The 12,849-nt window shown below is 45.9% G+C and overlaps 1 protein-coding gene across 1 annotated transcript in view; it reads left to right on the top strand.

Moving 5' to 3' along the window:
* The first annotated feature begins 4,934 nt into the window (after window positions 1-4,934).
* The window catches only part of PCSK2 (proprotein convertase subtilisin/kexin type 2), a 107,433-nt gene continuing 99,518 nt past the window's right edge, over window positions 4,935-12,849 (top strand). Inside the window, exon 1 of the mRNA XM_074864364.1 lies at window positions 4,935-5,575. Within this exon, the coding sequence (XP_074720465.1) occupies window positions 5,381-5,575 (195 nt within the window). The 5' untranslated portion in view covers window positions 4,935-5,380. The remainder of the gene's footprint in view (window positions 5,576-12,849) is intronic.

Raw genomic sequence — 12,849 nt, 5'->3', positions numbered from 1 at the left:
TTTCTCTCTGTCCACTTCGGATTGCAGACTTGTAAAGCAAGCATGGGAGTTTGATTTCACTGTTTACATCAACAGTTTTCACCTTCTACTTGTCAGACACCATATTGCTTACCAACCCCTCTGTTTTTCCTTATGTCTGGAGGTTCTAAATGAAAGAAAAACAAAACTGCTTGAGGAGGAAATTGCACCTTTCCTTCTCCCATACTCTTTGCTTGGCCCAGCTGGCCTGCAGTCAATAGATGCTGGAAACCAATTCTTATACTCTTCTTTTTTACTATTTGTGTTATCATGTCACTAAATTAGTACATACAGTTCTTGTTCACTCTGACACTTGGCAGTATAACACTTGTACAGTTAAACGTGTGTTGAGAGGATTCTGCCTGCAATTTAAAGTCTAAGTAACTAGAAACTGTGGAGTAGGCTTCCAGTCTTCAAGTGTCCTTTAATCTTGAAAGGTTCACGCAGTCCCACACAGCGATGGCGTGAAATATTTCATCTTAGTTCTTAATTCCTGTGCCTGGTAGCTGCCAACCTTCCTGGGTTCACATATCTTAGATACAAAGTGGTGACTGCTGTAGCCCCCTCTCTTCACTAACAGCTTTTAACATATAGAGCAGATCAGGAGCCATGTGCCTGTAAATAATGCTACCATTGTTAATACATTTGTAACAGTAATAAGATATTCCTGTAGTATATAGCAATGAAAATGTTCAGGTGAATATTTTTGAATAGGGCAAATGATCTTGAGATCGTCTGAGATAACTGTATCCTAAGCTCTTTAACCTAGAAACCTCCACACAGAAACACTGTTTTGCTTGGCTTCATCAGTTTGCTATGATAACTCATACATCCATCTTTTCACTGTTGTGTTCAAATCACTCAAATATGTTTCATGAAAATCCTCTTTAAGATAGTCATGGCTGATTTGGCAGTCAGCCCAAAGTAGAGCAATAGTAGCCATGCTCTCTCTGAACTCATTTACTGTGTTTTCTTCTTTGCTTTCCTCATACCTGTGCTGCTCAGTACCGAAACAAACCCATTTAAAGCTTGCTCTTGTACACTGTCATAAGATGATCTATAGCAAGGCTGATAAATAGACATATTTTTAGAGTGCTTGTTCTGGAATCTTTCTGAAGTGACTTTTATCTTGAAGCTGAAGTGGGCCAGCTCACAGCAGTGAGGTGGTCCACTCAGCCAACTCATAGCCGTGAGGTGGTCCACTCAGCCAATGCACAGCCATGAGGTGGTCCTCTCAACTGCTGTGGTAGTTCCTGATAGCATTTCACTCTCTACATACTGTACCTTCAATTACACAGGTTCTCCAGGGTTCTTGATAAGCAGAGAATATAAGGCTCTAGTTCTTGCTTTTCTTCAAATAGGTCTGTTCATTCCCTGTCCTAGTAACTTCTCAACAAGATTGTCAAATAAAACTGTTCCTTTCAACCATGGGCTTTTTAACTATGCATCCAATTCTTTCGTTTTGAAATCTCATGCTTTTTTAGTCCCATTTCTGCTGCTCCAAATGTAGGTATTGTCTTTGAGCCTGCTCCAGAGTCACTTAAAGCATGGTTGTATGCTCACTTCATAGTTTCAGTAAGACAGGTTTAAGGGAGACTCAGATTTGTGCAAAAGGATGCTTGTGTGTTTCATGCTCTCATAATGTGTAAGTTGATTATTGCAATATTCTGTTTCCAGCTGTTCAGAATGCTACTGCTCACACGTCTGCTAGGATGAACAATTAAAGATAAGCGCAATGTAAATCTTGTACTTAGGACTCAGTTGACTTCCACAGAGAGGAAATGAGTTCTTACAACTTTCTCTGACATACTGGTCTCTTTGGGCATGGTACCATCCTATGCAGTCCCCAGGGAAAGAAACACCTCCTGTAAATGTTAGTACTTTGTTGACCTCATACTAAATGCCAACTACTTGTTGTAAAATAATCGTAGTAATTTAATGGTTGCTTAAAGATGTGTTCAGCAATCCATTTGGGAACTGGAATTGTTAAACTAATTTTATATTATTTTTCAAACACTGCTGTAGTTTTGACTGGTAAAACTGATAGTGTTGTTTATTCATTTTCCATTAGATGAGCCAAAACTTATGGGGAACCTTAGTGACTCTTACTGGACCAACTGATGAAGTTGGAGGAAAGAAAAAAAAGGAGGTTTTTTGATCTATCACTTCTACAACATTATTTGTGTATGGGGGACCCTTGATATCTCATGACATGTCGGTGAATAAATTGGACACAAAACCAAAATGGCCTTTATGAAACAGACTAAAAGTGATTAAATGCTAGGTTCTTAAGTATAATCACTAAATGGGAATGATTTCTAAAGTTGATTCGTTTCTGGAGAGGTTCCAGAGGGCTGGGGCCAAGAAATGATCTCTAAGATCTTGCTAAATCCAGTACATCAATGTAAATTCATTATGGAAAAAGTTAGTAGGTTCAGTAGTTCCATGGACAAATTTATAACAAAAACACCTAGAAGTCAATGCAGGACCAATCAGTACTGTAAAGACAGGCAGAGTTACAACTTTTTACAAATGGCTATAAGCAATCATTGGAACATTCCACAATAGCTGTAATAGATCAACCTTGATTTTTAATTCAAGACTGGTACATTAAGAAAAAAAAGGACTACAGACCAGAAGAAATAATTAATACAGATAAGCCCTACAGCTTACATAAAGCACTAGGTTAGAAATTTCAGTGGTCTGGTCTTAAACTTCTGTAGTCATCAACTTGTAATGACCATTTTTCTTTAAATGGTCTCTCTGAACTGAGTTTTCTCTTCTTGGTGTTACTCAGATCTGACTTTTTACCCCAAACTTTCCTAACCCAATCTTTTAAATTTTTTTTTTTTTTCAAACATCGTCACACAGACAAAACCATCAAAACTCTATACTGTGAGGTTTATAAGCTAGAGCCAGCGGGTGCCATCTACTCAGCATTGCAATGTCCCTGCCATATAGTTCTTCAGTGGCACCAACTTGCAAAGCGGTACTGTCAGCCGGCGGTGGGGATGTCAGAAGATACACAGTGAATGCTTTAGTCACACTCCTCACTCAAATCTGTGATACGAGTTTCTGAATGTGTGCAGGATCGTGTCTTGCCAATTTGAGGGAGCCAGGCGGGCTGCTCCATTGCTGCTGTTGTTGATGTTGCTCTTTCTATGGACTGGCAACAAAATGGAAAGAGGCATGTCAACCAAGGGAAGACCTCTGGAGGAAGAAAAACATGTATTTTCATAGACAAGAATTTAAAATAGAGAAAACCTCTTTCCCCTGCTACTTTTTTATCTTCCTTTGGTTTCTGATCCCTAGGAACAATTGTGGATGGAAACAGTAGTGCCTCCGCTGTGGAGCAGTTGCCAGCAGGTATTACTGACCCGAGAGTCTCACAGGCCCCGAGTCACCTGGAAACAGTCATGCAGCAGGATCTCCTTTAATACTGGGGAAGGTGATGTAAGGGAGAGGTGTTGCTGAATACGGATGAAAATAAACAACTTGGCTTAAAGAAATAACATAAAATTCTTTTTAACAACTGTCTATGCTTAGAACAGGCATCTAAAAGCTGAAGTCTGTTGACATAGCCTCTTAATGAGGCTGCAAAGATGTTTTCCTTGTCTACTGTGCCATTTCTAATGTTTTACCTTTCCCTCGTGTTTGATTTTTTTTTTTCCAACATCAGTCATTCATTTACAGCACTTCTGTTGATTTAAATGGGCTTTGGATCAGGCTCCAAGTTACCATTTCCCTTCTGTTTGAATAGGGATTTCCTTTTATCCAGAGAAAAGAAATCAATGATTTGTCATGACAAACCAATGCTCATTTGGATTCATAATCATGTGGTGAGCTCTTCCATCATTTTCTAAAGCATTTTAGGATAATGGAAGAAGAGTCTCACTTGTGATCTTTGCTGTTTTCCTTTGTTTTCCCACATTGATTTAAGTTCTGTATTCCATCTGACCATTTGTAGAATGGATTACAGTAAATCTATTATTTTGTTTGTTTTAAAGGCAGTACTAGCTTTCCATGCTTTCTGTGCCCGGAGTCTTTCCCAAGGGACCATTCAGGGATCCATCAAAGGATTAACCTTTCACATGACAAATTAACAAACATAGCTGTGGGAACAAGCTAAACTATACCTTGATGTAGGCTTGCATATTCTGTACTGTTCATTTCTACTTGGAGGTTTGCAGATGGCAGATTATTTTTTACAGAACCGACTTCCCATCCTGTTAGGTGCTGCCACCTCTGAAATCCCACCACCGCCCGGAGTTCTCCCCATCCTTGGCTGTCTCTCACAGGGAATGCCCCGGTGTTTTCCTGCCAGTGATTTCCACGCAAATTCATCTTCAGGGGTAGCGTGGGGAGCACGGACCCCTGCCTGTCCCTGCAAAGCTGAGCCGCTTGGCTGCGTGGACTGGTGGTCTGAGCCGAGGTGGGGGACACTGGCTTTGTCCTAGGGCTGCCTGCCCCCCTCCCTGGCCCTTGGCTTCCCCAAAAAGCGGGATGATTGCCCTGGTGAGCGGCTGGTTTGGGGTGCAAGCTGGTGCGGGGGGGTGCTCCCAGCCCCTCTGTGTTCGCTGGGCTTAAAAGAGAAACTGGGTGCTGGCCCTGGTTGTGTGGGTTTTGCCGAAGTCTTTAGCTCCCCCCGACCCTACAGCCGCTTGTGTGTCGGCTCCTGTTCTGGGGGGTCTGGCTCCGCTTGCCCCCCGCCACCAGCCCCACGGGAAGAAGAGCTGGAGGGATGGAGGGGCAGGTCCAGGGCTGGGCTGGGGTATGGGGGGGCTGCTGTGGGTACTGAACTGGGGCTGGTGAGTGGTGTAGAGGTGTAATTTGGGTGGGTAGGGGGCTCTGCGGGGGTGGGGGGGGGGGGATTGCGAAAGGTGTGTGAGGGGTGGGTAGGGTGGGGTGTAGGGGAGGCGTTACGGGTGTTGCGAGGGCCGGGTGTGTGTGTGTGTGTGAGATGCGTGCGGGGGGGGCAAGGGCGATCCTCCTCGCCCATGATTGGCAGCGCGGCAATCTCCCCCCCCCCCCCCCCCCCCCCCCCCCCCCCTCGGGCTGGTGCTTTCCCTCCGGCCGCCGCTGAACTGGAGCCGAGGAGGGGCCGGGCAGGCAGCGGGCAGGGCTGGCAGCGCGCAGGCACACGCACCTCTCGCACACACACGCACCCCTGAGCAGCCCCCCGCAGCCCGGCCGGTCCCCGCCACCCCGCTCCCCTCCTCCCTTCGCTGCTTTCGTTTAATTTTTTTTTTTTTTTTTTTTTTTAATTTTCTCCCCTCCCATCTTTTGGGCGCTTCCCCGTCTCGCCCGCCCGGCGCCCTCCCCGCGGCGCGGCGGGCTGCCTCCGCGGGCGCGCAGCGGGGCCATGCCGGCGGGGCCGCCGCTGCTGCGGGGCGCCCTCCTCCTCCTCCTCCTCTTCCTCCTCCTGCTGCTCTTCCTCGGCGCCCCGGCCCGGGGAGCCGTCTACACCAACCATTTCTTGGTGGAGCTGCACGGCGGGGGGGGGCAGGCGGAGGCCGAGCGGGTGGCGGCGGAGCACGGCTTCGGCGGGGTGCGGAAGGTAAGCCCCCGCGCAGGCTCGGGGGGGGTGCGGGGACGCGGTTGGTGGCGGGGCGGTGCGGTGCCCTTCACGTTGGGCTGAGGGCATGCGGCGTCCTCCGTGGGGGGGTCCCCACCGTCCTGCCCGCCGCTTACCTGAGGAGAAGGGATGGAGCGGGGCGCGCCCCGCTGTCCCCGCCTCACCCCCCCCCCTTTATTTCCGAGGGTGTTTTAGGGGTAGCGGTGCCGAGAGCCCTTGCAGGTGCTCCCCAGCGGTGGCCCCGGAGGGTGATTTTCTTGGGCTGGAAAGCAGAGGAGTTTCCCACATGGTAGCTCGGTGCCTTTCGCTTTACTATGTCAACACCCTCCCGCGGAGCTCCCATCCTGCGGGGCCGGGGGCTGGGGCTGGGCGCGGGGGGGGCTGCGGCCGCCCAGGGCTTCCTGCGCACGCCTGCGGCTGGAACTGCTCGGAGCACTTCAAAAATAATTAAAGCGGCATCTCCATGGAGAAGCTTGCACACAATTTCAGGGGGGAAGGCTTCATAGGGGTTGTGACACTCGAGTTTGTGAGGCTGGTGGCTTCTTCATATCCCTGTTATTTTCGGAGAGAAAGAGGGTGCCTCCAGGCTGGAGAAGCTGCTTAATATTAAGCATGATGGGCAATCACTGCTTGTCACTAATGAGTGTAAGTTGGGAAACTTCAAGTGCCACTGGAGGTTGTTTTCTCTCCTGAGTTCCCAGGAAATCCGAGGTAGCCACAGTGACAGGGCATCTCTTCGCGGCTCCTGGGAAGCCCAGCTCCACTAGGAATCTCTCCCTTTCGAGTAATAATTAGACCTCTAAATATTTTAGGGTATGGTCAGATCTGGGGTGAAGACAGGGAGAGGCTAATAGAGTGCCCTGGTCAATACAATTCCTGGCAGACTTAATGCCCAGGCAGCGCTCGGCTTGGAGGAGGGAGAGCGAGCTGCGAGTATTGCTGCTGCTGCTGCTTGTTTGGGTTTTTTTCTTTCCCCGATAGTTATGCAATGAGAGCCTGATCCTAATTCTAAGGAATGAATGAGAGTGGCACCCTGACCTTGAATGAGTGAAATGGCTTAAGACCTTGATTAAAATAAAAAAATAAATAAATTAAAAAAGCATATGAAGTGAGACTCCCTCCCTCGGGCTGCCTTGTCTCAACTCCAGTGGGAGCTCGTTAGAGAAATGAGGACAAGATCATTGTTGCTTTGACCACAGCCAACTCCTGCTGCTGATAAGATGCTTTTGTTTTGGGCTCACAGCCTTGTCCTGATAGTAACAGAGCTGGGCTGCTGATGCCCTTGGGAAAGGATCCATTGTGGGCATTAGGTCTTGTTACGAGAAACTTAGATACGATTCTTTGGTCAACAGTTTTCCCTTTTTATTCCCTTCTTGTTCGTACTCCCTCCCTCCTATCCCTGGGATAGCTGACTGATAAGGCCTTGTGAAGAGGGAAGGGTACTCTTCTGCATAGCTGAATTTCTTATTACTTTTGCTAGATGCCTTCAAATGATCCTGTGACCCACGTGGGGAAGAGGGGATTTTGTAGGATGAAGAAATGCAGCTTCTGCACTGTTACAATCCTCTCTCCTCCACCAAGCCTCTCCCCAGGGTGCCTCGGGCACATTAGGAAACATACAGATTCTTCATGGAAATCAATCTTCTAGCTCATCTCGGCAGAGAGCTGGAGGGAAATCCCTTGCGTGTGTGAGAGTACGTGCCGCAGGGGGGCTGTTTCCCATGGACGTGGGTGTCTCTAGGATCGAAGCCTTGCAGAGCTGTGGTGTGATGTGCGTGTGCTCTCAGGATGGGGGACAGGTGGTGGCCGTGGCTCCTGTACCCAGCACAAGCTGTCCCAGGGGGTTTCTAGGTTACATCAGCCCGGTCCCTGAAAAGCTCAAAAGTCTCCCACCCCTCCTCCACCAATCCAAGAGGAAATAGCACCCTACTATCTGCAAGGCAGTAATTTTAGGGAATAGGAAAAGTTCGTAGGGTTTGGTTTTTAGCTGCCTGTGTTGGAGAATGACCTGTGAGAGGCTGATGGCAATCTCCGTTCTGCAAGGGAAATCTGTAACGGGGCTTGGGTGGCGATAGTCGGCCGTTAATAAAAGCTTGTGCCATCTCCTCCAGTGTCTCTTCAGTATTGCTGAACTGAAGAGTCTCCTAATCTGTTTTGCTATCATCAGGCTTGTCTAGCATCTCGGCTTACAGTCTGCAGACTCAGCTTTCATGGCGATAACGGCAGTGCAGAAAGTTGAACATGGCCATGTGTGTGTATGGAAACAGAGCTGTCAGTGGTAAACTCTCAGGGGAGGTACCATGTGTAGATATGCTGTCTAATGACATTTGCAAAATACCAGAAAAAAACCAAATTATACCACAAGGAGAAGTGATCTTTGCATACTTCAGCCACACATACTGTTTGGGTAATATAATGAGTTATTTATTTAAACCAAATCCAGTTACCTTTACCCATATTGGGGAAGAGCTGTAGTCTGAAAAGAATTACCTATATTTCCATGCAGGGACCTTCCCAGTAGGAGCACAAGGGCAGATTCAGCTTTTTTTCTCTGTGTGAATTTAAGACATATATGAGAGGAATTTTTTTTATGCATGTTTATGTATCGCAGACCTCTTTTAACACGACTTTATGGAAGCTGATTTTTAAATTACACATTTTTAGTGCACATGGTTTTTTCCTCATAACAAACAATCTCTGAGCAAGTGCATATTACGTTTACGTAACAGCAGATTTCTGCAGAAATACAAGAGAAAGCATTGCCCTGAAGATTAATGTTCGATGCACTTTCTAATTGATTCTTTGGCCATGCTTCCTACAGTCATTCTGAAACCACTACAAGACTTCAGGTGGGCTAAAATGTGTATTTTTAAATTTAGTGCTTGATGAATTGATTACGAAGGGCTTGATACTTAAGTAAACAGATGCCTGTGTTTAGATCTAGGATCCTAACATGAGGCACAGTCTCAAAATCACTGGTCAATTTGTCTTTAACCTTCCCTGCATTAAGCCTGAATACGGACCTCTTTGTGACTCTGACTGTGCTCTTTGATTTTTATTTTTTTTTTTAACATTTGCAATTTTTCAATGTATCTGTACCTGCCAAAATTATTCTGTATAATCTTGGTGAAACTGATGCTGTGACAAAGCATGTTCTTTTCTTAAAATGGCCTTACCACCTTCAAGCGTTCAGGAGTGACCCTAATAGCTACATGTTAAATTGCAAGAACTGCAAAAGGAACATTTTTTTTTTTTTTACCCCTCTTCGTTTTATTTGCCTCCTGGCATGGTTGCCACCAGAATACATTTCTTAATGCAGGCTGAAAAAGCTGCTTTCTGACCTTGCTTTGCAATTATTAATTAATTTCTAACAAGGGGAATTGGAAGAAGTATTTGGAAAGGTCTCTTGATCAGAGTTTAGACATCTCTTTCCATTTCATCAAGACTGAGACCGCGACAATCTACAATTCCACTGTAGCTAAATATTCCACTTCTGGTAGCACTGAGGTGAAGAGTTTTAAACAATTAGCATTCAGTGTTTTTTTAAAACAAGTGATTTTGAAATAAGACCCAAACATGGATTTCAAAACATGGATAATTTTATATTCCCCAAAGCTGGTCTGTTTTTCCCTTGATGTGTCACCTCATCACCTCTCTCTAAATCTTGCAAAACCCAGGGTATCTCTCACAGCTGTGACTTTTCTGCTTCCCATTTTTGCTTAGGAGGCTGCTGGTTGAGGACCAAGCTTTCAGGAGTTGGCCGGGAATTTCTGGATGAAACGCAGGGAGCTTGGTGGTTTTTTTACATTGCATAAATATGGACTTATCGAAAGCAAAACTTAACAGATAAAGAAGCCAGATTTCCTGCAGCAGCAGCCCACTTCTGCGTCTAGGCTGGGAGCCAGAGAGTTGGGAGTTGGTGTGGTGTGGAAGGCAGACCAGGAGGCAGAATAACGGGCTTGCAGCTTTGGGAGCTCTTTGCTGGGATCTCCTTCAGGGATCCTGAAAATTTCATCCTGGGCTCTACACACTAAAGCCCTGAAAATCCCTTGCTGTGTAGATCAGCCTCTAAGTCTGGAGAAGAGGTGTTTGCCTAGCTTGGTACTTAAGGTGCCAGGATATGCTTATGCGTGCCCAGAATGCACTGTGATGGACAGATGGGATTCTGTGTGTGTAAAAATTGCTGATTGTGGATGTGGGCCTGGATGTGTGTTTATAGAGATGTGTGTTTATATACATCCATATGTTTCTTGTTCCTTTTGCCCTAATACCTATGCATGGAGCAAAGAAGAAAGAAGGCTGAATTCTTAACTAGGCTCCTGGCTGACACTGTGTGCATATATATTAACCAGCCAATTAGTGCACATGTGTGGTGGTCCGTGCTCTGCAGATAAACATGCCTGTGTTGCCTTCACACGTGCTGCTAACCCAAGTGCTCACGAAAGTGTTAGTTCTGGCTGGTGGAAGGCAGCACAGAGGGTGCAGACGTGCTCCGGTGTGGACACAGATGCTGAAGCGATGGGGAGTCCCATGCAAAGAGAAGGCAGAGAGCCCAGCTCTCCCTGCGTGGGCCCACTGGAGTCTAAGGACTTGAGATCAAGCCTCAGACTGCAGTGTTTCTGTGCACTAACATGTGTTTAATAATTAATTAGCTTTGTGTTTTATGCTGGCTTAGAGGAAAGGATGTTTGTTTGCGAAAGTAATCCTTTATTATGGAAACAGAAAAGCCTCTTAGAAATGGAAGGTACCGTGTAAATGTTTTTAGGAAACCAAAGGCTTTAATTTCCTAGATTTCACTGTTACAATTTTATATTACTGAGATAAGAAAAAGTAGATTCCATGCAAATGTTAATTGTGTAACTACTGAGATTTCAGTAGGTCATCTCACCATAATAGCTTACGCTTCAGTTTTCAAGAGATAGTCTGAGCTGATGTGTTTAAATTAGGGGGAAGAAGCAATTAACTAGCAGGAAAAGTTTGATCCTGCTGTGGGAAGGCGTACTGCTGGGTGGTGATGGAGAGCTCCCGTTTCCAGGAAAGCTGTGGAAGAAAGCAGCTGGGGAGATACAGAGAGCGCAGCCGTTTGCATTTGGAGGGACCCTTGGCAGCTCCGCGCAGGTAGAGTCCAGGCATATCACTGAGCACAGACTAGGAAGTTCCGTTTGCTCCTATTTACACTCGAGAGAAATGTTAGTCAAATTAAATAAGAGTTTTGCTGTGCTAGGAGTGAGCTTGCCTCATGTGGAAATACTGTATTTCTTTCAAAATGATGCTTTTTTGTTTGGGTTTTTTTTTTTATTTTTTTATTCTGCCTTGGATGCAGAAACAGCCCCAGGAGCAAACACTGTAACTGGCTAACTCAGAACAAAAAAAATCTGCCGTTACTTAAATGTACTCGCTTATGCATGTGAAAGCTGTAAACTATCAACAAAAATGTAAACCATAGGCTCAGGTACATCCCTAACCCAGTTTCTGCAGAGCTCCTTCTCTACCAGAGACTCAAACCGAGTGTTTGTTGGCAGTGAGTGTTCTGTTTGAGGTATAAAATAATTACCTTGTCAGATTTTCATAGCATTTATTATCCGAGTGTGAAACAAGAAGGTCAGACTCCCCTACTATAGATACCTGCTGTAATTGCTCTATTACTGTTTTGAATACATGATGTAGTTCTGTTTCTTGGCAAAACGCACACATTAAACCTTACCTTTACAGAAAAGTTTTGTTTTGTTTGCTAAACCACAGCTCAGTAAAAACAAAGATAGGAAATTCTGGCTATTTATAAAGCTGCCTGCATTTATAATTTTGTTTATTCTGTATTGCTTGAACTTGTTGGGCAAACTGAACGTGTGGTAGAGACCAGGAAATGCGCTGCAAGTAATTATTATTCACTTTTTTTTTTTTTTGGCTGCTGCAGTCCAACTGGGGATGTGCGCTTATTTGTTTTTATTTACGTTATATTTAGTTTTGTCAGTGTCAGGGAGAAAAATGGAGAAGACATATGAAGAAGTGAACAGCATTTGCAGGATGCTGTGATCCCCGCACACCAGAGCTGGATGTGGTGTGGACTAGCCTATCTCCTGCAGTCCAGCCCCGAGTGCGCACCTGATGAAGGCTTGTTGTGCTGTGGTATGAAAGCACCAGGTACAGCTTTCTGCTCCAAGAAGTAGCTCCAGGTCTGAAGGGCTTAAGCAGCTGAGGAGCATCAGTGCTCAAAGCGTGGATGCTTGGGGGGTGCCACCTGCTCCTTTCCCCACCTTGCAGAAGCTGGTGGAGCAGGAACAGCTCACCCTGGCTCCTCTGCCAGAGGCTGCCTGCGTGTCACCAGACCAGAGCTGGCCTCCCAGACCAGCAGTTTCAGGACAGCGTGCCAGCATGGAAACCAGAAGCAGCCAGTGGCCCTGTGACTTTGTTTCCTAGACCTCCTGCTCCGGAGAGTACCTACGAGGTGGGGGAACCACCGGCAGAGCAGCCACAAGTTCTTTGTTGACATTTTGTGGCAGGAAACAGCCCGTTGCCCTATACTGTGCACCTAACCCTGGTGATGCTCCTTTTCCTAGTTTTGTGACATCCCTTCAATCCCTCCTATGTTGCATGGAGTGACTTCAGCTCCCCAGGTTATTTCTCTCCTTTGTACACCTCTGTGTAAAGAATCATGCTGGCGTGTGGAGATTTCTCTGCCATGCAACTGAGGTTCAGGATTTGCACGGGGAGAGACAGGATTAATATATAGGAAACAGATCTCTGGCTTTGTTTCCTTCACTTCAAGTCTGCCAGTTCCTTAGCTATTTTGGACCTGTGCTGTGGATTTTATAGTCAGAGGTGTTATTTTACTATCAGCACTAGATAAACAAAGATCATTAGTCTGGTATCACCATTCTGCTGTCAGTCTGGGATCTCCTTCCTTCTGCCCAGATAGCTTTCTTGTAGATGACTTTCAGGCTATTTCTGGACTCTGCAACATATGGATGTATTCATTGCCTGTCTGTGTTTGAACTTTGGGATCCCATATGCTGTGGCTCTGTCTGGGTCCCTATTTGAAGCTCTAATTCCTCTGAGTAGGTTTTCCATGTGTTGAGAGCAGTCTGAGAGCCAATATGGATATCTATTGCTATTGCCTACACCAAAGTTGAATTTGTCCCCAGACCTTAGGTTGCAGAGCGGTGCAGCAAAAGGATAACTGTTTTTGTAACAGTACCCTGTCTTGAAGACTTGATTTTTGGTATCAGGCCAGATGGACAGATCCTATTGCTGTGCCT

This window comes from Strix uralensis, chromosome 3 (assembly GCF_047716275.1).
Source record: "Strix uralensis isolate ZFMK-TIS-50842 chromosome 3, bStrUra1, whole genome shotgun sequence".
In the NCBI taxonomy this organism is placed as follows: Eukaryota; Metazoa; Chordata; class Aves; order Strigiformes; family Strigidae; genus Strix; species Strix uralensis.
Note: the sequence above shows the minus strand (reverse complement) of the source record. Positions and strands in the feature narration are given on the sequence as shown.